Below are 27,517 nucleotides of genomic sequence, written 5' to 3' on the forward strand. Positions count from 1 at the left end.
CCTCTCAAGCTGCCACATCCACTCTGTAGAATGGTACCTCATAAAGGTGTGGAGAACACCAAGTACTCTACAAGTGTGGAGTACACCAAGTACTCACCAAGTACTCATAAAGGTGTGGAGTACACCAACTACTCTACACCAAATGCTCTACAAATCTCATCAGGTGAAACAGTCTAGAACTCTGCCCAGGAAGCAGCTACACATCTAGTCAAACTTAGTAACATAGAAACATGATGACAGATAAAGGCCATATGTCCCATCCGCAGTAACCATTATCTCTTCCTCTCCCTAAGAGATCCCACGTGCCTATCCGACCCTTTCTTGAATTCAGACATAGTCTCTGTCTTCACCACCTCTTCCAGGAGACTGTTCCACGCATCTACCACCCTTTCTGTAAAAACGTATTTCCTTAGATTACTCCTGAGCCTATCACCTCTTAACTTCATCCTATGCCCTCTCAATTCAGAGCTTCCTTTCAAATGAGACTCAACTCATGCGCATTTACGCCAGGTAAGTATTTAAACACCTCTATCATATCTCTCCTTTCCCGCCTTTCCTCCAAAGTATACATATTCAGATCTTTAAGTCTATTCCCATATAGCTTATAATGAAGACCACACACCATTTTAGTTGCTTTTCTCTGGACTGACTCCATCCTTTTTATACTTTTTTGAAGGTGCAGTCTCCAGAATTGTACACAATATTCTAAATGAGGTCTCACCAGAGTCTTATACAGAGGCATCAATACCTTCTTTTTCCTACTGGCCATACCTCTCCCTATGCACCTTAGCATCCTTCTAGCTTTTGCCGTCATTTTTTCAACCTGTCTGGATACCTTAAGATCATCATATACTATCACATCCAAATACTGCTCTTCTACTGTGCACATAAATTCTTCCCCCTAAACTGTACCATTCCTTTGAGTTTTTGCGGTCTAGAAATGTTTTGTTTTGTTTTTTTATGCCACGTAGGTATTTTTTTTTTAGATGTTTTTATTAACAGTGTGCATCAGTATTCAGGCAACACATGATAGTAAGGCAAACAGAGTATGATAACAAAGGGAAGCAGGATACTCAACAAAAACATCACACTCAGCAAAAACATTATACTCAATAAAAAGACAGACTCAGCAAAGAGGAAAACAAAGTGTGAGACTGATTGTGAGATTCAACTATTAGAAATAATACAAGCTCCCTCCCCCAATAAATGGTCCCTATTCCCTCCCAGGAGCATGATATAGAATAGAATAAAGAAACTAAGAAGTACCAGAGGATGGACTTCAAAGGAATCAGCCTGAGAGAATACCAGGAACCAACATGTGTGACCTCGTACATTACCACACCAAAATTTCTTGTTTTTAAATCCCTATCATACATGCTAGCCCCCAGATACACACTACATGCACTCAGGAGTAAAGCCATCACACGCATCAAACAAAGTACAGCCATCCCCCCACACACACACCCAGACTGTCAGACACCCTCTCGGAAACCCACCAACCCTGTGGTCCCCCCCCCCCCTCTTACTCTACCCCTCCCACCAGGGCCCCGTCCGCCAGGGTAGGAAGCTCAGCCTACTGGTTGTGTCCTGCCCCACCCTGGCGCTGAAGGAAGCGAGTCCATAGAGTTATATAAGTCTTTTTGTCAGGGTGCAGGGAGGCTCTGTATGCTCTAATCTCAAAACTAGCTGTTTCCTGCATCTGCGCCAGCATCGTCAGAAATGTATTTTAATGTAATGTAATAATCAATAGGTCTTTCTTCATGTTATTCACACATCCGGGATGTCTACTCTATTGAAGATTTTGGTATCATCCGCAAAGAAGCAAATGGGTCATTCCACACCAACTGTACAAATTTTCAGAATGATCCCCACCTTACCATCTCCAATTTCAATAAAACTTGGCACATAGATGCTCTGGCTTGAAAAACTAAGCCCTACAAAGTTTTTTTTTGTGTGTCAAGGTATTTTTATTGAAAGTATTTATAAGAATACAAACCAGTGGAAAATGCTAGTACAATAACCAGTAAATATGAGATGAATATGGTACCAGTATGATGCATGAGATAACATACATTAAAATTACATTGTGAGTACATCAAGTAAAACATTAATATCATACTAAAACATCTCAATAAACAAGAACAGACCACAGAGAGGTAGAGTGAATCATCCTGGGTAAAACTAAATGGTACTAACAATAAGAAAAATAGGAGAAAATAAAGGGTATTGTGAACTTAATATTCATGTGTTATTAGAAGAAAGGTAATCTTTTAACAGAGTCTTTTAACAGAGAGAGGGGGGACGTCACGTGCACGTTTACAAGATGGCCACTTAGCGCCTTCTCTCCGCTCCGACCCTCGTTGTAAAAACTAATTTAAACCTCACAGAGAGCTTTCTCAGGTCAGTGCACGCAGTTCCTCTTCAGCGGAATGTCGACTAAAGCTAACAAGCCCGAAATCGCTCCTCCAGTGGGTCCGACTGCGGCGCATACAGCGCCTAAAAGATCCAAACACGAACCGCCCTCCCCGGTTAAGGCCTCCGTGTCTGGCGCCACAGTGCAGGGAGATTCAATCTCACATGATCTCCACGTTCTGCGAGAATTAATGCAGGAAAACTTAGCCGCTACGGCTGATATTAAAAATGAAATCGGAGGCATACTCACACAACTTAAGCAACAAAATGCTCGCATAGACCTCACAGAGGAAAGTCTTGCAGTGCACAACTCTCAATATCTAGAAATTCAACGTGACTTTCGCAAGATGTCTGTACTACAACGTGATATTGAAGATCTTTCCAACAGGATGCGTCGGAGCAATGTTCGTATCATCGGGCTACCAGAATCATCTGAAGGGTCAGATCTTTTGTCTTTCCTGCTTTCCTTTATCCCTACTACTTTAAAGCTCCAATTTGACCCTCTGCTCGAGATTGAGCGTGCGAATAGGGTCCCCTCGGGTCCGCCATTGCCTGCCAAACCTCCTAGGCCTGTAGTTCTAAAACTATTGCGCTACCCTCAAGCCATCCAAATTCTACAAGCTGCTAAATCTTCTTCAGCACTACAAGTGGATGGTAAAAAAAATTCTAATAGTCCCTGACCTGGCCAAAACAACAGCACAAAGGCGGAAGGCTTTCCTGGCCATGAGACCTCAGCTCAAAAATATAGGAGCCCAATACGGGCTATTCTATCCTGCAAGGATGAAGATAACTTACCATAATACCACCAAAAACTTTGACGATCCAGTCGACCTGCAAAAATTCTTGGATATCACAGTAGGAGCTATGACCTGACCTATCTTTCTTGAACTGTTACTCAATTTACTGCTCTGTGGGGCTTAATTCGCATCAACTGATACTCATTTTTGGTTCGAGGGGAGGGCTAGCTGAGCACCTCTTGTCAGCATGCCATCCCATCTCTGGATCTTTGTTTGTTTTGTTGATCCAGATCATTATCAGAGTGAATCATCCTCTTCTTTTTTACTTTCATCTTCCTTTTTGTATACTGTGAAACTCCCATACTCAACTAATGGTAATCAAGCCATTATTCATCTCTCATCTTCTGATGTGCAGGGGCTATATGCCTTTTTGAAATTCATCTTTGGATATTCACCAATCATCTTATTCCTTAATGGTTAAAGTACACATTGTCTCCCTAAATGTCAAAGGAATCAACAGCCCTCTCAAATGGAAAAAGATCCTGCACTACTTTAAACATCTTGAGGCCGATATTTGTCTACTTCAAGAATCCCATCTCAGCACAGAAGAAGCTAAAAAACTCACTGGCGGGTGGGTTCAACATTGCTTTGCTGCCCCTGCCTTGGGTAAGAAAAACGGGGTCATCACTCTGATTAAGAAATCTCTTAACTTCCAACTTTCCACTCACAAATTTGATCCTTGTGGTCGATGGTCTTTTCTTGAAGGCTCCATAGCTGGGAAACCGTTAAAACTGTTCAACATTTATGCTCCTAATGCAGATGACCCCTCCTTCTTTCAATCATTCCAAACACTCTGTCACTCTTCACTAACTACGGACACCATATTTGCTGGAGACTTTAATTTTCCACTGGACCCCTTTATTGACCGTTCATCGAATTGCCGTCCAGCCAAACTTAGAGTTAGATCTTCAGTTAAAAATCTGATGGATTCATTTGGCTGGTCCGATATCTGGAGAATCTTTCATCCCACCACCAAGGATTTTACTTTTTACTCTGCACCCCATCAAACTACTCAAGAATTGACTATATTCTAGGTTCCAAAGACCTATTGAACATTGTTTCATCGACACGCATACATGACATTTCTATTTCGGACCATGCGGCCGTCTCCTATCACCTCAACTGGGCTACATCTTCTACATCCAGGCAATGGAGACTTAATAACTTTCTGCTACATGATGACTCTTTCATATCGCATATCAAGGAGGAATCTCAATCATTCTTCGATACTAACATTTCTTCAGTCAATGAATTCTCCATTGTATGGGAAGCTTACAAAGCATGGCTGCGTGGAAAAGTTATTAGTTTCTCAGCCTTTCAACTGAAACAAAAAAAGTCCAGTTTGCACCTCCTTGAAGCAGACATCCATACTTATGAATCACAACTTTACATTCGTCATGATCCTGAGATGTACAAAAAGTTGCAACAACTCAAATTCCAATATAATGAACTCTTCAGCTCCATGGCTTCAGCTTCCTTATTTCGTCGATCAACCACATACTATGCCTCTTCCAACAAATCTGGTCATCTACTAGCTCTTTATCTAAAAGGCAAACGTTCAAAAAACCGCATCACCCACATCAAATCTGAAAAAGGTCATCTTCACAACACAACCAAGGATATTTTAGAAGACTTTCGTACATTTTACGAACATCTCTACACTTCATAATCTACCTCCTCTTCTTCAACCATTCAAGATTTCCTCCAATCACTTGACTTACCAACTCTTACTGACCAACAATGTCATTCATTACAAGCACCTATTTCCTCCGATGAAATTGCTCGTGCCATCTCATCTCTACCTACAGCCAAGGCACCTGGTCCTGACGGTCTATCCTCAGAATTCTACAAATCATTCTCAGCTCTTCTGACTCCTCACCTACTCTCATATTATCAAGATATCCAGGATGCTCTGGCCTCTCTACATAGATTTCTTGAAGCAAATATCATAGTTTTACCAAAGCCAAACAGAGACCCTGAACTTGTGAAGAATTATCGGCCTATATCTCTTTTAAATCTGGACTACAAAATATATGCTAAAATTTTGGTTTTTCGCTTAGAGAAGATAATGTCTTGTCTGATTCAGAGACCCTTTCTGAAGGGTCGCTATGGCGCAGACAACACCAGACTCATGTCATGTGCTCCACTCCTCTCAATCGTTTACTCAACCCTCAGTAGTTGTCTCTTTAGACGCTGAAAAAGCATTCGATAGAGTGGAGTGGAAATATCTTTTTGCCGTCCTCTCTAGATTTGGATTTCCTCCATCCCTTATTCATATGATTTCCTTACTATACAAATCCCCCACTGCTAAACTCATTGTTAATGATGAGGCGTCCGCATCATTTACATTACACAGAGGCACTCGTCAGGGATGCCCTATGTCCCCACTCTTGTTTAATTTAGCTTTAGAACCCCTTCTTGCTGCCATACGTCTCTCTCCCGATATCAAAGGAATTTCCATTGCCATGATTGAAATCAAAATTTCTGCCTACGCAGACGACGTTCTTTTATACTTATCAGACCCTGAACACTCACTTTCTGCATTAATACGCTTGATCTCCTCTTTCTCCCTGTTTTCAGGATATAAAATCAACTGGGATAAGTCTGAGGTTATGCCTCTTCATGATTTTAGTTCTTCCCTCATTCATGCGACCCAACCCTTTTCATGGATTACCTCTGGTATTAAATATTTAGGTTTACCATTTGATAAAGACATTAGGTCGTCCCAACAATTAATCTCTTCTAAACTTCTCACACAGGTTCAGAACTCTCTATCCTCCTGGTCCCCTTTACATCTCTCTTGGTGGGGTCGATTAGACACTATAAAGATGATGGTGGTTCCCAAGATTACATACATCTTCAACATGTTTCCTATATTATTTCCATCTTCTCTGTATAAACAACTTGAGAACTTATTGTTGCGCTTCTTATGGAATGGAAAACCTCATAGAATCTCTCTTCCAAAAGTTAAAAGCTCCACGTAACTCTGGTGGGGTTAACTTCCCAGATCTTCTTCTCTACCATAAAGCATTTATCTTGAGGCAGGGTGCAGAATGGCTTTCTAATCCCCCTTCTACGGATATTCCCAATTGGCTACGCTTAGAACTTTACCTTATATATCCTTTCCCTTTACTCCGTCTCATGGGAACAAACAATTTTCCACGTATTAACCAAAATCCCATCATGCACACCACTCACAAGGTCTTAACAGCTCTCGATTCCCAGTTAGAGATCCCATGGAATAAATCTGCATTTTGCCCCCTATGGTTCAATAGATCTATTTTGATAGATAAGAAACCCATCTCCTGGCCCTCCTGGTTCCATCATCAAATATGGGATGTTGGCTCTGTGTGTCATCCAGATAGATCACTATTCACCTTTCAGGAAATGATGACCTCCTTCTCTCTAACAGAATCCAACTTTTTTCGATGGTTGCAGCTCCGGTCAGCTATCAAAAATCAGGTCTTCTCTCATTGCTCTCTCATTCTTCCCCCACTTTGTACAACCAATCCCAAAAATTTCTCGCTCAGGGTCATACAGCTTCGCACTTTTATAAATGGCTTAAATCCTTATCTCCCAATCAATTAGCAACTTTACAATCAATGTGGGAATATGACATAGGGATGTCTATACCTGAAGATGCTTGGTCCTCCATCTTTGCATCCACTTTTAGAACATCTAGGTCAGCTTCAATCCTTCAGAACATGTTCTTCTTTCTGCACAGAGCACAATGGACTCCTATCAAATCTAACAAGATAGACGCTTCGTATTCTAAAAACTGCTGGTCTTGCAAGGTTGAGGAAGGGTCTTTACATCATTTATTATATTCCTGCCCACTGATTCAGTCATTTTGGCACTCTGTTTGGAACACAATTTGTTCAATTTTCAACATAAATATTGCTCTTTAGTATCAAATGCTCCTCCTCAAATCGTTTGCATTAAGCCAACTAGTCCCAGAGAAAGATCATTATTTACTCAATATGCTAATCACCTTAGCCCTGAAAATTCTTCTTTCAGCATGGAAGGATTTATCTAAGGCCTCCCCATCCACACTGGTGGAATCTAGTTTGCTCAACATATAGAATGGAAGCTTACCTCGCCAAATCTTACAATAGAGTGCCTCGCTTTCAAGCCCTGCAAAGTTTTAACCTCGAAAACATAAAATTCATATAGTAAGAGATGCCTAAGTAGAGGCCCTAAAATTTTTGTGCGTGTCGTACGAAACAAATGGGTAATTTCAAGGACCTCCTGTACACAGAGTATTGCTAACATCTGCCTGAAAATTAATCTACATGTACAAAATTTTGTACTTAATTAGCTTTTAGAATTTCAAAAGTCTAGGCTAAGTGCTCTTCTAATGCTTCAATGCCAAAGTTGGCCAAAAACTCAGTTCGCTAAATTTTGCCTTAATCTTTGAGGTGCCGCAGATTTGTAACAAGTTTAAATGGTTTCTTCTCACTTGGTACACCTGCTCAACTATTGATTGTTATCCATCTGTGAAAATTTCAAGGTCTGCTCTCATTTATTTGTAAAGATATTGCAAGTCAAACAGAGCAGCAAATATATTAATAACAAATTGTACCTATTTTTGAAGCCTTGTATTTCAGTTTTGACAGCAAGAATCTCTAGTTCATAAAGCACTGGATAGAGCAACTTTTTCTCTACCAGATATCAAATTTTCAGGAGGGTGTTTTTTTGTATAGGGAAGAAATTTGCAATTGAATTCAGATAGTCTCAGCAGCGTAACTATTTAAAAGTGTTAACTGTATTTGTCATTGGAAGGTTCTTAAAATATTCAAGTTGAACTATGAAAGAACTTTAAACCACACATAATTTATTGTTTATTGTTTGGTTTAAAACTTAATTGTGGTACAGGGCTAAAAATTGCCAGGCACTAAGAATGTTGATTAGTAGTATAGGAATTATGTTAAACATACTACATATGTATTTAATAGTTATTAAAATATTGTCAAAACTTGTGTTGGTCTATGTGGTTTAACCACTGCTAGTTTATTCTTTTTTTTATAAGTTTTCAATTATACATTCAAGATTAAACTTGTACAGAAAGAAGATTCAAGACAAAGAAAACAATATTATATACATCAATCCTTCAAAACAAATAAGCAATAATTAACTAACATAAATCTTCTCAAGTCCTCAAAAGGATCCAAAATGTGAATTAAGAGCGAGATAGAAAGAAATATTTCTTATAGAAATCAATTAGGGTACTAATATTCATTAAGCACTGTCCTTCTCCAGACGAGACAGGGACAGGAATGTCGTCAATTGGAGAGATTCAAAAAAGACAAATTTCGAGTTTTATAATGAATTACATACTTGCACGGGTGACGAAGAAAAAAGGTAGCTCCTAAAGTCAAAACACCAGATTTTAATAATAGGAATTCTCTTCTACGCCTTTGTGTATCCCTTGTTAGGTCTGGGAAAATTTGTATCTTATAACTTAGGAATTATTTTTGCTTATTTTTATAAAACATTCTCAGAAGCCAACTTTTATCAGGAGTAAGAGCTACAGTCAGTAGGGGGGCATGGCTTGGAGCGTGCACAAGATGGAGGTGTGATTGCGATGCTCCGTTAACCCGGGCAATGGCTTGATTATTAAAAGTATTTTAAGTCTTATTTTTCTTCCCTGCTGTACCAGCGATTGGTATAGGAAGATGGCTAGTACGCGTCAGGTGAAAATTGATATGGCTTTCGTGGCTGCAGGGACGGCGAAATGTGTCAAACATGATCATGTGATGCCGTCTAAAGCCCCACTTCCTGAGGAAGTAACTAAAGAACTGGATAAAACAGAAATAATGGTGGAACTGCGGAACATACAAAAAATGCTTCAGGATAACGCAATTAAAGTAAATGAAGTAAAAGAGGAGGTCTTAAATATTAACAGACAGATGGAGTAGCTAACCAACGAATGTCTCTACTGGAAAACAAAATGGATCAGTTGGAGTTGGTTACTGTCCAGTGCATAGCTGATAGTAAAACTATTAAAGAAATGCAGAGACAATTGGAAGACTATGAGAATTGTGTAAGAAGGAAGAATGTGAAAATAATTAGCTTAGCTGAGAATTTGGAAGGAGGAAATGCTGTTCAGTTCTTGGAAAATCTTTTGCCAAAGTTACTGCAGTTAAATTCAAAACATCCCCTGGAAATAGAACGAGTACACAGAATTCCATTAAACGGTCAGCTAACCAGGTGAAGCCAAGGCCTTTAATCTTCAAGCTCTTAAGATTCCAGCAAGCCTTGGAAATTTGGAATCTGGCTAAAGCTGACAGAAACTTAAATTATAAAGGGTCAAAGTTGCTGTTCTTGCCGGATTTTGCAAAAAACACTGCGGCCATAAGAAAACAATTTCTCCAGCTAAGACCTCAAATGAAAGAAAAGGGTCTTAAATATGGATTGTATTATCCTGCAAAAATGAGGGTGACAAGTGGAAACAAGTCCCTGTACTTTGAAGATCCTGAAAAATTAAAGGATTTCTTGACAAATCCTGAGCCAATGTCTATTTAAATGGTTTCATGTCTAAACCCTTCATTGTTCATTATTTTCATGGTTTCTGGACAAACTAACCTGTAGAAAAAGAGGAACTTTGAAGAGTAAGATGGAAAAGAGAATAGATAAGTTTTGTCATATTTAACATTTTAAAGATGTGAAGAAAAGAATGAAAAGAGAAAAGGGAAAGAAAGGAAAGAAAGAAGGAAGGAAAAAAAAATAAGATAGGAGAAAAAGAATAAGAATGTGATATATGCAGAAATATATTTAGTTTGCTTCATAATGAAAAGATATTTGGGTTCTGACAAATTAACTTATAACTAATATAGTTTATTTTATTTGCATCAGATATGTGTATGGATAAAAGCAAAGGATGATTTCTATATAATGAAATTGAGTATAGTAATTTTAATTGAATAATAGTTGTTCCATGAATATTTTAATTAAATGAAAGGATGGATTAATATGTTTTGATAAATCAATAGAATTGATTAAAGAGAAAAAGGAGTCAATATTTCTACATTTTGGGATGGTCATGATATCAATTTAAAAGGATATTCATGAAATTTAGGAAATATGAATTATTTATTAGTAGTTTTTTGATAGATGAATATTTTCTATAAAGATGATTAACTAAATTTCCACTTAAAAGGTTATTAAAAGGATTAAAATTATAACTTATGAATTGGTAATCCTGTTTTAATTAGGAAATTTTTAAAATCAGTTTATATGATGAACTTCATTACGATTATAATTAGAAATACAGTATTATAAGGGGTATTATTGTAAGATTATTTGATTCATGATGCATTAATGAATATACTATTATTTATAAATATTGTAAGAAGTAAGATGTGATAGAATCTTGCCTGGGGGGGTATTGTGATTACTAATCCTATGTGTGTTCCAAGGCAATCAATTTATGTGGGGGGTAGGGGAGGGAAGAGGGTGGGTTTTTTTTAAATCATAATCAGAGGTAGGAAGATAGGGAATGATGGGATTGAAGAAAATCAATTTTACTTTTCATTGGATATTATATGTGTAATGGTGTCTAATCATATCAAATTAATTAAATTTAAATATCATTGTTGGTTTATACATATGGAATTAGATGGAGATTAAGATATTTTCATTGAATGTCAATGGCCGTAACCACCAAATAAAAAAAAGAAAATGTTAGCTTTCCTAAAACAGCAAAATGCTGATTTGTACTTTATTCAAGAGACACACCTGTCAATAATGGAATCTAGAAAACTGGAAGGGGGTTGGGTTCGCCAAAATTTTTTTGCTCCTGCAGTTGGCAAAAAGGCTGGGGTTGCCATATTAATAAATAAAGAATGTACAGCTAATTTTCAAATGATTAATTTGTATCCTCTGGGTAGGTGGGTACATGTTAAAATGAGCATGGGAAATACTACCCTGGATTTGTTTAATGTCTATGCCCCAAATACAAATTAAACGAAATTTTTTAGAAATCTACAACAATTACTACTCCCACTGGCTACCTATAATTTAATAGTGGCTGGAGATTTCAATGCTGTAATGGATCCATTAATGGATAAAAAAACAAGTAAAATTATGAAATCACTAGGGTTGGATAATTTGGCACAATCTTGTAATTTAATAGATATATGGCGAATACTTCATTTTAATGATCGGGAATTTTCCTTTTGTTCACAGGTCCACAATTCTTTTTCAAGAATACATTATATTTTTGTCTCAAATCAAATAGTTCAGAAAGTAACAAAAGCCATCATAGATCCTATAATTTTGTCTGATCATGTTGGTATATTGATTGAGTTACAGCCTGATGAACAAAATTATGGTAGGTCTGTTTGGAGATTTGATAATACTTTGATTGTGGATTCAAATTTCCTTGAAGAATTTAAACTAAAAATGATTGAATTTTTCCAACTTAATACCTCAGAAGATATTAACATAGAAACGTTATGGGATGCATTTAAGGCTACCATGAGAGGTAATATTATTTCATATTCGGCATATATTAGAAGACAACTTAAAAAACAATTTTATGAATTGGAAAAGGAAATTAAACAATTGGAAAATAAATTAGTTGTTAGATGGGAGCAAAATACCTTACAGGCTTTATTAAAAGCAAAAGGCAAATATAATGAGTTATCTTCTAAATTAGTAAGGAAAGATTTGTTTTCTCAGCAAACTCAGTATTATGGAAACTCAAATAAGGCAGGAAGATTATTGGCAAATTATCTTAAGGCAAAGAAAAGAAGAACAAAAATTATTGCAATAAAGGAAGAAATTGAATAAACACATACTAAAATTGAAAATATTTTAAAACAATTCCTAAATTTTTATAAAGAACTGTATTCTTCTGAGCCTTATGAGGATAGGGAAAAAAAATGGGTTAGAGTTTTTGAATCTAATCATTGGACCGAAGGTTCCTGATCATATAAAAAGAAGTTTAGCAGAGCCTATATCACTAAAAGAAGTAGAAACAGCATTGAAGTCTCTTAGAGTTGGATCCGCTCCAGGTGGTGATGGCTTTACAGTAGAGTTTTATAAATCATTTCAAAATACCCTTTTACCCTATTTATTAAATTTATATCAGTTTCAACTGACTAAAGGTTGCATTACAGGTACTAGGCAGAATCATTAACAATTGTTTTGCCAAAGCCAAACAAAGATCCCACTTTGGTTTCAAATTACAGGCCTATCTTGTTAATCAATGTTGATGGAAAACTTTTTGCTACGATATTGGCTTTGCGATTGGCTAAGGCTCTCCCTTTTATTACTGATATGCACCAAACAGGATTTGTTGCTAAGAGACATTCTTCTAACAATACTAGATTGGCTTTTCATACTCTAAACTTAACAAAAAACATGAATGATCCGGCTTTCTTAGTTTCTTTGGATGCGGAGAAAGCTTTTGATTGAGTTGAATGGACTTTCATGTATCAGGCATTAGAATGGTTTGGTATAGGTTCAGGATTTATTCAAATGATTCAGACGTTGTATAGCTCCCCTGGTGCAAGATTATACATTAATAACAATTTATCAGAGCGTTTTAATTTGCGGAGGGGGTTAGACAAGGTTGTCCTTTGTCCCCTTTGCTTTTTGATATTGTTTTAGAACCCTTGTTATTGGCCATTCATCAGGCAAAGGGGATACAGGGTATTCCTTGTGCAGATTGGGAATATAAAATCTCTGCTTATGCAGATGATATACTGCTTTATTTGAGAAATCCAGAAACTACCATTCCATGCTTACTTGAATTGATAGAGAAATTTGGAAAGTTTTCAGGCTATAAAATAAATTGGAGTAAGTCAGAAGTTCTTTCAGTTAATGTGCATTGTACTAAAGGATTATTTGATTCATTCTCGTTTGGAAAGAACATGGATTAAAATATTTAGCTATTAACATTAAAAACACACTAGAAGACACAGTGAAGGAAAATGAAAAACTTTTATTAAAAAAAGTAACAGAAATGTGTGAGCAATGGAATCCTTTGCATCTTTCTTGGTGGGGGAGAGTCCAAACTATTAAAATGATGATATTGCCTGTGGTTTGTTATCAAATGAGTAAGATACCAGGTTTTTTTCAGGGGTCCTTTTATAAAAAGTTAAATGGTATTCTTAGAAAATTTGTTTGGCGGAGTAAAATGCCTAGAATTGCTTTAGTATCTTTACAAAAATCAATTGTGGAGAGTAGTATAATGGGTACACCTCATGTCAAAATGATTGACAACTGTCAGAGATAAGGATCGACCAATCAACATTCACTTCCGGGTTAATCCCCGCCCACTCTCTGCCCATACCACGTCCACTCTCTGCCCAAACCCCACCCATGCTTGCATCTCGCCTCTTTGCAGCATCTCCAGCAGGGAAGTAGCCAACGCTGCCGCCATGCCCTGCATATTTCTCAGTAGTTTGTCAATATTGCAGACGATGACAGGTCCAGAGCGCCGCGAGGCGCTAGCAGCACTCCTGCCTCTTCTCTTCAGCATTTTTTTCCCCAAAGTGGTAATGTCCAGTTAATTTTTAAAGACGGACTCGCAAGGCATTCCTCTCTGTTAGACTATGCTGCCACCATATTGAATCACTGCCAGTTTATTCAAACTGACAACCCCATCACCAAGAGGTCATGCCCGATAGCCAGGCAAGTCCAGCCATGGGTGGGTGGGTTTCTTAGTCAAGGTTCCCAAACCTTAAGTGGGTCTCTTTATGGTTCCCAAGCCATAATCACACTTTATTTATTGCATAATGTTATGAAATTTATCTTCAATGAGTTGAATTGTTGATTCTGTAAATGTGTATTGTCGACCAGTTACTGTGCTTGGTGCAGGCAGAATTGCAAAAATATGGTCTTCAGAAATCCAACTTAAGTGTCCTTCCTAGGAGGCCAATGAAATGAGTGAATTGGTCCAGGAGGATGCATGAAATTTATGAGTGCATCATGCTCTTCAATTTATATCTTGCAAATGTTTCCAACCCACCATTTGTTATCATAAACAAATGCTATATATTGTCCAGGTTGAATATTTTCTATCTTTAGAGAAGCATTAACTGGAGAACCAATAATTGCAATGAATGATGAACAATCATTTGATACTCGACTTACAAGTATCTTATGTACCCCATCAGGGATAAACTGATGATTTTCACAAGTTCCAGCAATTGTAGAGACAGTCCCAAATCTTCTTTCTTGATTGAGTCTAGCAGACTCAATTTCTTTTTTTGAAACAAAGTTTCAAGTTTCTTTAAAAATTTGATTAAATCGCTTAATCTCGCTTCTAAGTGATGTACAAAATAAAAAGATTAAAAACAATTGGAGAAGTATAACATAAAATACAGACTTAATATAAAAAGACTTATAGTGCCAATGGGGAAAAAAGGTAAGAAATACAATATAAAATAGGAAAGAAACAAATAAAGGAAAAAACATAAAGGAGGGATTAAAAGAAGAATAAGGAGCTCATCCTGGTTCAAAGAGTCAGAGATTGAAGGCATCCTTGAATAGGAAACATGTAAGATTACTCTTGAACCTATTGAGAAGACATTCCTCTGTTAAATAAGTAGGAAAAGAATTCCATGTTTGAGGTGCTATAACTGAGAAAATACTTTGTCATCTGGTGTTAACTTTAAGAGAGGGGACTGTTAGTAAATGCTGATTGTTTGATCTGAGTGAACAAGTGGGAGCATAAGGCATCAAAAGTCTGTCAATGAAAGATGGGTCTTGGAGAAAAGTGTTTTAAAAGTCAGTAAACAGATGTTATACGTTATGCAGTAAGATACTGGGAGCCAATGTGCTATCTCGAGAAGTGGCGAGACGTGGTCGAATTTTCTACCTTAAGTGATAAATTTAATAGCTGCATTTTGAATAATTTGTAAGTGCCTTATTTCTTTTTGGGTAATTCCCTTGAACAGGGAATTACAATAGTCAATCTTAAAAATCACTAAGGAATGTATTAATATACTGAGTGATCTAGATTCCAAAAATTTTGAGATGGATCAGATCTGGTGTAGTCTGTAGAAGGTGGGATTTTACTATGCTGCTAATATGGTTATGATATGAAAGTTTCTGATCAAAGATAATCCCTAAAATCTTAATAGAATTAACTGTCTGAAGACTACTACCTTTAAGTGTGATGAGGGAACATAGCTTTAAACCATCTTTCCACGGAAAGAGCATTATATTGGACTTTGGGGCATTTAGAGTTAGCATATTGTTGTCTAGCCATTGGTGAATTTGGTCAAGTTTCATGTTAATGGTTTATACATCATGATTACTTTCAGAGTCTACTGGGTGTATAAGCTGGATGTCATCAGCAAAGGCAAAAGCAGAAAATCCAATAGATTGATAGAGAGTCATTAAAGGGGCTAAGAAGATATTGAAGAGAAGTGGTGAGAGAATAGACCCTTGTGGAATCCCATAGTTGGTAGTAAAACTATCTGATGTGGAATTGTTGAAGGAGACCGTCAAGGTACAATTTGTAAAGTAAGATTGAAACCACCAGAGAACCTGGTTAGTGATTCCAATAAATTCAAGTTTTTCCAAGAGGCGGTTATGATCAATGGTGTCAAACGCAGAGGATAGATCAAGGGAAATCAGAAGGACCGAGTTATGATGGCCCAGATGATAAAGAATGGATGTTGTCATACCTATTAGGAAGTGCTCGGTAGAATGATGTTGCCTGAAACCTGTTTGATTTGGATGTAAGATATTTGTTTTTATGATGAATTCAGAAACTTGGTTAAATACAACTTTCTCCGTTAATTTTGCTAAAAAGGAATGTTAGCAATGGGCCTAGAATTAGTTTTTTCAAGTTGTGGTCTTTGATAATTGGATGGATGGTTGCTTCCTTCCAAGATATTGGCAGAAAACTGGACTGTACACTTTCGATGACTAGGGAATGCATGAATGAACCAAAATGGCAAAAAAAGTTTAAGAATGAATGGAGGGCTTAACTCTGACTGAGACCCTTTAGTATTAATGTTTGAATGAGACGTTGGGTTTCCCTGAGAGATTGAAGATGCAAACTCAGCGGGCCTGGTGGACTTGATTTTTATCAAATTTTGGTCACAAAACTTAAACAGGTCACTTGGTGAAAGAATTTGGTTTTCTTTTGGCCATTGTAAGCTTGCACATGCTGCTAACCTTTCAGCAGTTCTACCAATTCCATCGTAGGGTGACTTACCATGGCTGATGCCAAAGAAATTCCACTCAGCATGAATACCAAAGTCAGAATAGTGATAGAAGATTAACAAAGTTTTTGTATTGTGCAGCAGAGCCATCACTGAAATATCTTATGTACTTGACATTGGCAGAAAGTAAGCTTTTTATGTGAAGAATCAACTTTTCAACAACAAAAAAAATGTGCACATTACTTGAAAATAGTCAAAGAAAATTTAAATCCTGATGAACTTGTAATTCTAATGGATTTTGCTGAAAATTATTCCTTTGTTGTTCAAGATGTTGTTCAGGGTTTCCATTGGGAAAATAAGTCGAGCCACTTAGCACCCTTTTGTTGTCTATTTCCACCTTAATAGTGAAATTCAATGCATGATACAAACACTCATACATTGAATTTCACTATTAAGGTGGCTTCAAGTGCACCTTTACTAGGACACTCATCACACCTGTGGAGCATACCATTTTTTTTACTTCAAATTGCAAACTGTTTTCCCCATTAAATCCTTATAGTCAATTAATTTCCTTTTTGCTTAATTTCTAACTAGGGAGGATAAATGAAGAAATACATAGATGTAAATGCCACATTCTGCCTACTTAGCTGTTTTCCTTTATGTTAAATGTAAGTTGCTAAAAAGAAAGCACTGTTGGCCAGATAATGTGGACTAGATCACTGAATGATGTTATTTCTTTTTAAGTATTTAAGTTGATGGTTATAACTGGATATTCCTGAATTTGTTATATAATTTGTAATTTGTAATAGTCATCCTTGACTATGCTGTTTGCAAGCATCAGCTTAATATTCTGATGTGCAGAACATACACAAACTGAATGCATTCCAGAAGAACAGTGACACACCATTTTGGTCTTAATTCACAGAATTTTGAGAAACTCAACTCTGGGTCATATTTATTGCGATATTCAACATACATCTCTTTCAGATTGCTTAGCAGCAACCTTTTTTGCTTTTGAACTTTTTCCCCATCAATTCTGATTGAAACATAGTCCTTTTTCCAGAATAGTCTACTGTACTCATCATCTTCATAAAAATTGGGTACCTTTTTTGTCCCATCATCTGAAAGTGATTTGCCTTTCTATTTACTTGGCATTGCTAGTATGCCACTTTCTATTTTAAGCTGTCTTGCTTGTCTAACCATTCTTGTTGAAATGCCAAATTCAGATGTTTTTTTCAATAGACCAGCTCTTTGGAGCTAGTGTAAGGATTTGTAATTTTTCTGCATGACTTGAAGTCAAGTTTAGTTTTTATTTTAAGCAAAGTAAAGGTTAAGCATAATCTGAACAGATTTGACATTGATGACTTCAGTTACTGCAAGGTCTTTGCAAAACTTCATCAGGCTCAAAACCACCCACAGAGGCAATATGATGACTCAGTGAGGTTTGTGTTTGAGCAATTTTACATTTCATATAACCTCTGGAGTCAGGTTTACTCACTTTCTTCAGCTTTAAAGGAGACTCCTCAAGTGCCACCAAGCTAGTATTAACTTTTTCAATTTTTTCAATCATGTTGCCCTATCCTATGATACTATTTTATTTGGAACATCTATGAGATTCAAGAGTCAAATTTCGGCAAATAACAATAAACTTTTATTAATACTGATGGGGGTTGCCATTCAACATATTACTGGAAATTGGAAGGATTATACTAAACTTAATTATACCTTTTGGTGGAATTCAGTTTGTCATATTTATAAAATGGAGAGAGTGCTTGTTCTTCAGCAAGGAGGTTATAATAGATTCAAAAAGATTTGGGGGCCATTGATTGCATATTCTAATGACTAGACACTTTGGACACCTTGTTATTACATAGAAATATAATTAGTGTGGGGATGGGGAGGTATGTTATGTGATTTAATGAATTTATTATTGATGATTGGGTTGGGTGGGGGGAGGGGAGTCTTTTTTTTAATATATATATATATATAATGGATAATAATTGTTAAGAATGTCAAGTAATTTGTACAAATTATCTGATTGAATATTGTACACTTGTTGCAAGAGTCAAAAATGAATAAAGAATTATAAAAAAATTTTTTTTATTTCAATTGGTTCTTCATCAGATGATGGATCAGATTATGAAGCTTGAGCAGTCATTCTAGTATTTTATCTCTTTTCGACAATACTAATAATGTTCTCATTCCTAATGTAAACATTAATTTTGAACTACGTCAAAAAACTAACTGTAATTCCACTCAGGTGGTATATGGCATTTTCTGCCCTTGTTATAAACTTTACATTGGGCAGACTAAAAGGGCCATCAAAATTCATATTGCTGAGCACTTAAGCTGTATCAGAACCCAGAAGATCGATTCTCCCTTAGTGGATCACTGGGTTCAATTCCATCATTCATTGTCTGATTTGCGATTTTGTTTCTTTAAACAATTTGTATTAAGAAATGGTAGTGATATTTCTCGGCTGCTTACTTACCAGGAGCAGTGTTTGATTTTTTCATGGCATACAGTGATTCCTGATGGTCTCAATAGAGAGACTGAATCGCTGGTGTCTCACTAAGCCTGCTCTCTTTTTCTTTCTTTCTTTCTTTCTTTTTGTTTGTTCTTTTTAACTTCAGACACTGGTTTAGGTCTGCTCTTAATTTGATGCAGCTGATTTCTACATTATCACTTTGATCATTATTTAAAGCGTTGGCTCTCCTTTGAGTCTATGATGTTTTGGCGGCAGCTCTGACTGTTGCTCCTGGTTAAGCTAGCTTCTTCTTCCCACCTGGTACGATTGCCTTCATATATTTTACTTTATAGATAGTATATGCTGTTTTTGTAATTTATGCCATTTCTTAGTTAGGTATGTGTGTTTATAGATTGTTCGTGTTTGTGTGCTTTCTCCTCCCCAGCGCTGATCTTCCTCTTGATAAAGAGTCTTATCGAAACACGGCTCGTGTTGAGGGAGTTGAAACTGATATGGAATGCCTTTGTATTCAAGCAAGAGCAAAGTGGAAATGTCCAATCAGAATGGTGCACAAAAAAGTGTCTTTCAACTCATCTGATAAATCCAATGATCTTTATTCATCCAAACCAATTCAAACATCCAAAACAACTCAACGACTCGACATGATCATGTTTCGGCCATCCGGCCTGCATCAGGAGTCTTAGGAGTCTTTGGGTATCAAATGGTCTTTAAAATAACAAGTGGACTAAAGTAAAATGTTCATGCCGTTGCTCCAAATCTATAGCACTGGAAAACAACTCAGCCATGCTGCTGCCTGTGCTAAAACCCATGCTATGCTTTAGTAAAGGAGGGGGTTAGTCTTAGTAGAAGTATAAGGATACAATAGTAGAAGTATAGGTATACAACCTCTCCAACCCCATGTCGGCTACATATTACATACAAAATAAATTTTAAAAAAAGACTTTTCCTCTCTCTTTTAGGTCCTAATTCATGCTTGTTGTTTAACACCAGCTCTGACAGGATACACATTTCAAATCTGACATATTGTAATCACAAAATAGAAAATAAAATTATTTCTTCTACCTTTTGCTGTCTGGTCATTTTGCTTTTGGTCAGTTTTTCTTTCTGATTTTGTCTATCTTCTAATTCTCTTTCCAGTGTCTGCTGTCCATTTTTTCTTTCTCTTGCTCCAGTCCCTGTCTTCAACATATTGATTTTTCCCTTTCAACTTTTCTCCTTTTTTATTTTCTGTCTCTGTCTACTCAAATCTCACCCTCTTTCTCATCCTTCTCCTTCTTTTTAAATTTTCAGCTACCTATCAATTTTCCATCTTCTCTTATTCTGTAGTTCTCCCATTTCCCATCTCACTCCTTTCCCAGCCTCCTATTTCCTTACATCTCTCTTCCTCCCTCCTCTTGATCCAACATTTTGCTCCCTCTATTTTCTGTTGTTCTTCTTCCCTCCCCCCTTGATGCTGAACAATGAGATAGAAGGAAAAAAAGAGAGATGCTGCATATCTCTCTCTCTTCCACCCCCAGGCCTAACATTTTGCCCTCCCCTTCCATCTCCAGTTCCAAATTCTCTCCCTTTCTCTTCCCAACTGCCCCATCCCATCTCTCTGACTGTCTACCTGCCTGCCTCCCTCCCCCCCCAGGTCAACCATGTCTCCCTTTCTCTTCCCAACGGTTCTCCCTTCAAGTATCTTTTTCCCTCTTCCTCCACACCATCCCAGGTCCAACCTCTCTCCCTTCATCTCTCTGTCTTCACAGCCCAGCATGTCTTTCCCTCCAGTGCCGGTCCAATGTCACCTTCAAGCTGAAAAATCTGCTGGCCTCAGCAATTCAGCAATGTTGTCCGTGGCTTCCCTTCCTGCTTTTCGTCTGCCGTGATCTGTCTCCAATGACGCGCAACTTCCTGTTTCTGCCCGGGTGGACCACGGCAGATGGAAAGCAGGAAGGGGAGCCAAGGACAACATTGCTGAATCACTGCTGAGGCCGGCAGATTTTTCAGCGTGATAGTGACATCATACTGGCGCGAGAGGGAAGACATACTGGATTGCGAGAAGGGGAAGTTCGGGAGCATTGCTGCAGGCCACATAAAAAGGCCAGACGGGACGGATTCAGCCTGCAGGCCTTATGCTTGACACATGTGACATAGAAACTTGAAAATAAAGAAGCTACAGGGTAGAAAATAAAAAACATTTTACCTGCATGAGTCTTTAAAACGACATTTTTCCTCCAGGAAGTATGGGCAGGGTTTCATGGCTTTGTGAGTTGGATAGAGATAGAGAACACGAACTCTAGAAGAACCATCCTCCGAGTCCTCTGCTCCCACAATCATGGCATTGTGATACTCCAAGGTACCCCAAGAACTATAGTATGGGGCTCTGACCTTCATCCCACTCACTCCATTTTCATCCTCTGCACTGTCCTCACATTCTTCAGGCTCTTCCCTCACAGGCATCTCCTCTGTGGTCCTCACATGCTCAGACTCTGCACTGAGTTCACTAATAGCTGCCATAAAAGCAGTATACTCCTCATCCTCCTGGATTTCTGCCTCAGTATGGGGGCCTGGTGGAGAGATGGCCTGTACAGTAGTATCGCAAGGAGCCCCCCGTTTTCCCTTTCTTACAGACACTAAGCTAGATTCCGTTAATTCAATCAGTTGCTTCAAACTTTCACGCAGCTGAAATAGGTCAGCTTGCTGTGAAGAATCCAGTCCAACTTCCAAAGCCAGTTCCACCTGTTGCAATTGGCTATTATAGCTCTGGATTGCTGATTGTAAGCTGTCCTCATCCATTGGACAGAGAGGTTCCTTCCTTTTCTTGAAAGAAAGCTATATTGGTCCTGGAGAAAACTGAATTTTCTGAAATACACAACACAACCCTATAGCTTGAAAGAGTATAGACTCTTGGGTGATGATTTCATGTTTCCTAACTGAAGACACTGGAAAACAAAAAAGACAAATAAAGGGAGGAGTCACAAGGTAGAAAACATAATTCCTTATGTTTCATGATTAACATCGTACATTCAAAACTGGAAATGTCCCCCCCCTGATCCACTGTTCAGTCCTTATTCTAAACCAAATGTGAATTACTGAATCATAATCAGAGGCATTCCCAGATTTTACACTATAGAATTCTAATCATATTATGAATGCAATACATAATCCAGACATTACTTCACAAGTAGGAGTTACATGATTCCTACTGGATTATAAACATAACATAAATCTTTATTTATATACCATGAAAGCCTTTCAATTTGAGGCGGTTTACAGGAAAAATGGTCGAGGAGAATCGGCGAACTACAGCAATGGAGAGAGGACTGAAAATTGTATAGATTGCATAGAGGGAAGTTAAGCAGGGTTTTATAAGGAGGGTGTTAAATAAATAGGTAGGAATGTTTATGGTCTTAGAGCCACAATGTGGAATAGAGTCAGTGGGTCGGGAGTCTTTTCATGGAAAATTTAAGGTGGGTCATCCTGTTTGAGGAAGAGGAGCATTTTTAGGAGCTTTCTGAAGTGCATGTAAGAGGTTGATGTTCTGACCATTTGGCTCTTTTCGGGATCTTTGGAGGCTGCTTGGTAGGGTAGGAGTCTGTTGATGAATCTCTTATGGGTGCATCCATTAATTGAGGGGAAGGCGAAGAATGATTGAGGTCAAGTAGATCGTCCGGGTCTGGTGAACGTGATCTGATTAGCGAGGTAGTTGGGCAGTAGACCGTACAGAGCTTTGTAGAAGAGACATCTGAATTTGAAAAGTACTCAGCTCTCAATTTTCAGCCAATGAAGTTTTTGGTAGAAAGATGTGATTTGATTGAATTTTTTCAGGTTGAATATGAGCCTCACTGCGGTGTTTTGGATGATGCTTAGTTTTGGGAAGTGTTTGCTTAGTCCTACTAGGTAGATGATGTTGCAGTAATCTACACAAGAACACAACACAAGAATAGCCCTACTGGGTAAACCAATGGCCCATCAAGCCCAGTAGTCTGCTCTCACGGTGGCCAATCCAGGTCTCTAGAACCTGGCCAAAACCCAAGGAGCAGCAACTTTCCACGCTACTGATCCAGGGCAAGCAGTGGCTTCACCTATGTCTTTCTCAACAACAGATAATGGACTTTTCCTCCAGAATATTGCCCAAACCTTTCTTAAAACCAGCTGCACTCTTACCACAACCTCTGGCAATGGGTTCTAGAGCTTAACTATTCTCCAAGCAAAAAAAATTTCTTCCTATTGGTTTTAAAAGTACAGTGGTACCTCGGTTTACTAGTGCACCAGTTTGCGAGTGTTTTGCAAGACGAGCAAAACATTCGCAAACTTGGTGACTCGTAAACCGAGCTTGCCTCGCTGTACGAGCGCCCCACCCCCGCGATCCGGCATCCCCCCCCGCTCGCGTTGCCCCCCTCCACCGCGATCCTACTTTCCCCCCCTCCCCGAGCAGTCAATGACACCCTTTACCCGACTTGGCACCAGTGCCGGTGCCCGAAGATCCTCCCTCTTCTGGCGCGGCCTGGGCTGGGCGGTGCGTTGGAGATCCTCCTTCTTCTGGGCTGGGCTGGACTGGCTTTGAGCATTTGCGCATGCTCAAAGCCTTCTGGTCTCGCTCTCAATCTCGGAGAGAGCGAGACCAAAAGGCTCTGAGCATGGCTCAAAGCCAGTCCAGCCCAGCCCAGCCCAGAAGAAGGAGGATCTCCAACGCACCGCCAAGCCCAGGCCGCGACAGAAGAGGGAGGATCTTCGGGCACCGGCACTGGTGCCAAATCGGGTAAAGGATGTCATTGACTGCTCAGGGGGGGGAGTAGGATCGCGGTGGAGGGGGGCAACGCGAGTGGAGGGGGGGATGCCGGATCACTGGGGGGGGGTTTGGAACAGCGTCGGATTCCTCAAGGGGGGGGAGAATGGAGCAGCGTCGATAGCCTCGGAGGGGGGGGGAGGAGGTGGAACCAATCAAAGCAGTTTCCCTTACTTCCTATGGGGAAACTTGCTTTGATATATGAGCAATTTGGTTTACGAGCATGCTTCTGGAACGAATTATGCTCGTAAACCAAGGTTCCACTGTATTTCCCTGTATATTCATCGAGTGTTCTCTAGTCTTTGCAATTTCTGATGGAGTAAAAAAAATAAAAATAAAAAAATCAATTCACTTGTACCCGTTCTACTCCACTCAGGATTTTGTAGACTTCAATCATATCTCCCCTAAACCATCTCTTTTCCAAGCTGAATAGCCCTAACCTTTTTGGTCTTTCTTCATACGAGAGGAGTTCCATCCCCATTATCATCTTGGTTACCCTTCTCTGAACATTTTCTAGCGCTGCTATATTTTTCTTGTGATAAGGAGACCAGAATTGAACGCAATACTCCAGATGAGGTCGCACCATGGAACGATAAAGGGCATTACAACATTCTTAGTCTTGTTAACCATCCCTTTTTAAAAATAATTCCTAGCATACTGTTTGCTTTTTTGGCCGCTACCACACATTGGGCGGAAGGTTTCATCGTATTGTCTACGATGATACCCAGATCTTTTTCTTGGGCGCTAACCCCCAAGGTGGACCCCAGCATCTGGTAACTCTGATTCGGGATATTCTTCCCAATGTGCATCACTCTGCATTTGTCCACATTAAATTTCATCTGCCACTTGGATGCCCAGTCTTCCAATTTCCTAAGGTCTGCCTGCAATTTTTTACAATCCGCATGTGTTTCAACAACTTTGAATAGTTTAGTGTCATCTGCAAATTTAATCACCTCGCTCGTCGTTCCAATTTTCAGATCATTTATAAATAAGTTAAATAGCACTGATCCCAGTATAGACCCCTGCAGCACTCCACTGTTTACTCTCCTCCATTGCGAAAAATGACCATTTAACCCTACCCTCTGTTTTCTATCCGATAACCAATTCCTAATCCACAACTGAACTTTGCCACCTATTCCATGACCAATGTTCCCTCTAAGGATTGATGAGGTGTGTGCAAAAAAAAATATGCACGAGCGACAAGTTACATACTCCACAAATTTATGAGCAGTCGCGGAGGACGAGTGCCCGTGAGATTGTGGGAGGGTTAAATACTCAAAACTTAGAAGAATAACAATTTACTTAAAGTTTTTGCTTCCCCAGCATTCTGGTATCTTTACATACAGTGGCGTACCTAGCATATGTAACACCCAGGGCCCATCATTTTTTGGCACCCCCCTCCATCTGTACGAAAAACATGATTTTTAGTAACAAGCCACACGTCACACATGAGTACCTAGGAAAAGGCAGCATTTTACATATTGCAGTAAGCAGTACATCGATACACCAATTGTAAAACTAAACAAGCCAGATCAGCACAGATCAATCCTACACCGTCAATCCTAACAGAAAACCATGTCTTTCGAACACACAGAACACAGAAAACACCTTCGCCTAGTATGGAATATGTCATCACAAACTAACCCCCCCCTTTTACAAAACTGTAGTGTGGATTTTAGCCACGGTGGTAACAGCTCTGACGCTCATAGAATTCTGAGCATCAGAGCTGCTACCACCACGGCTGGCGCTAAAAAACGCTTCAAGTTTTGTAAAAGGGGGGATAAAATAGAAATACACAGCTTCAACGCTCTAGCTCAGGGGTGCCCAAACTTTTTGGGCTTGCGAGCTACTTTAAAATGACCAAGTCAAAATGATCTACCAACAATAAAATTAAAAACCACAAAGCACACTATACGCTGAGAAAATGTTAATTATCATTCCTATTCTGGGTTTTTTTCAAAGAGGTCAAGGCAGATGATTCTATGCATTGTCACCTTAGTAACAACCATACAAAAATAGACAAATATACCCCCTTCCTTTTTATTAAACCACAATAGCAGTTTTTAGCGCAGGGAACTGCACTAAATGCCCAGCGCTGCTCTCGACGCTCATAGGCTCCCTGCGCTAAAAAACACTATTGCGGTTTAGTAAAAGGGGCCATAGTGCAAAATATAGAGAGCATATATAAATTCAGACACATTTTGATCACTAAATTTAAAATAAAATCATTTTTTCTACCTTGTCTGGTGATTTCATGAGTCTCTGGTTGCACTTTCATCTTCTGACTGTGCATCCAATCTTTCTTCCCTTCTTTCAGCCTGTATGCTTCCTCTCCTCCAGACTTCATTCCCTCCCCTAACTTTTTCTTCCTCTCTCCCTGCCCTTTCTTTCTTTTTTCTCTCTTGATGCCCCCTTTCTTTTTTCTGTTTCCCTTCTGTCTCCCTGTCTGTCCCCTTTCTTTCTTTCTCCCTACCCTCCACAAAGCCACTGCTGCCACCATCGGTGGAAACAGGCCCCAAAGCCACCGCTGCGGCTGCCCCAAGCTCTCTCTGCTTCCCACCGTCAGGCCGACCAGCATTCCCCCGACGTCAATTCCGCCGTCGGAGAGGAAGTTCCGCCCAGCCAGGCAGCGATTGGCTGGCCCGAACTTCCTCTCCGACGGCAGCCTTAGGGGGGATGCACAGCCGGCCGGATCCGGACCTGGCCAGCTGTGCACCCTTCCTAAGTCTGCACAGGGGGTGGACCGCCCCCCCCCTTGGTACGCCACTGAAGACGTGGCAGCGGCTCCTCTCACGAATCCCCACCTGCGTCGGAAGTCCGATGCAGTCGGGGATCTTGAGAGGAGCCGCCGCTGCATCTTTCAACTTAAAATACACTAAGGTGAGCAGGGCAGACCGCCGCCGCCGCTTCCTCTCACCTCTGCCCGCCCTCCATTGAGCGACATGAGAAAACGTATGAGCGATGCCACTGAAAATAGTGAGCAATCGCTCATGCGCTCAGCTTAGAGGGAACATTGCCCATGACTTTAATTTTCTCAGGAGCCTCTCATGAGGAACTTTATCAAAAACTTTCTGAAAATCTAGATACACTACATCAGGGGTGCCCACACTTTTTTGACTCGCGAGCTACTTTTAAATGACCAAGTCAAAATGATCTACCAACAATAAAATTTTAAAAAAACACAACGCACACTGTACGCATAGAATTGTTAATTATCATTCCTATTCCGGGGTTTTTTCAAAGAGGTCAATGCAGATGACTCTATGCACTGTCACCTCAGTAACAACCATACAAAAATAGACAAATACCAACCCCCCTCCCTTTTTACTAAACCACAATAGCAGTTTTTAGCGCAGGGAGCTGCGCTGAATGCCCATCGCTGCTCTCAACGCTCAAAGGCTCCCTGCGCTAAAAACCACTATTGCGGTTTAGTAAAAGGGGACCATATTGTAAAATATAGACAGCAGATATAAATTCAGACACATTTTGATCACTAAATTTATATAAAATCAATTTTCCTACCTTGTCTGGTGATTTCATGAGTCTCTGGTTGCACTTTCTTCTTCTGACTTTGCATCCAATCTTTCTTTCCTCTCCTCCACACCTCATTCCCTCCCTCAACTTTTTCTTCCTCTCTCTCTGACCTTTCTTTATTTCTCTCTTCATGCCCCCTTTCTTTTTTTCTGTTTCTCTTCTTTCCTTCTGTCTCCCTGCCTGCCCCCTTTGTAATGTAATTGTAATGTAATTTATTTCTTATATACCGCTACATCCGTTAGGTTCTAAGCGGTTTACAGAAAATATACATTAAGATTAGAAATAAGAAAGGTACTTGAAAAATTCCCTTACTGTCCCGAAGGCTCACAATCTAACTAAAGTGCCTGGAGGGTAATAGAGAAGTGAAAAGTAGAGTTAGAGGAAAAAT

General features: G+C 39.1%; 1 protein-coding gene across 8 annotated transcripts in view; it reads right to left on the reverse strand.

Annotated features, from left to right (window-relative positions):
• ZGPAT (zinc finger CCCH-type and G-patch domain containing) overlaps positions 1-27,517 on the reverse strand; it is a 99,896-nt gene that overhangs the window by 24,235 nt on the left and 48,144 nt on the right. For all 8 annotated transcript variants that reach the window (XM_033963069.1, XM_033963067.1, XM_033963066.1 and 5 more), the window contains one exon: positions 21,010-21,748. In XM_033963069.1, coding sequence (XP_033818960.1) covers positions 21,010-21,602 — 593 coding nt within the window. In that variant the 5' untranslated portion in view covers positions 21,603-21,748. The remainder of the gene's footprint in view (positions 1-21,009; positions 21,749-27,517) is intronic.

This window comes from Geotrypetes seraphini, chromosome 11, assembly GCF_902459505.1.
Source record: "Geotrypetes seraphini chromosome 11, aGeoSer1.1, whole genome shotgun sequence".
Lineage (NCBI taxonomy): Eukaryota > Metazoa > Chordata > Amphibia > Gymnophiona > Dermophiidae > Geotrypetes > Geotrypetes seraphini.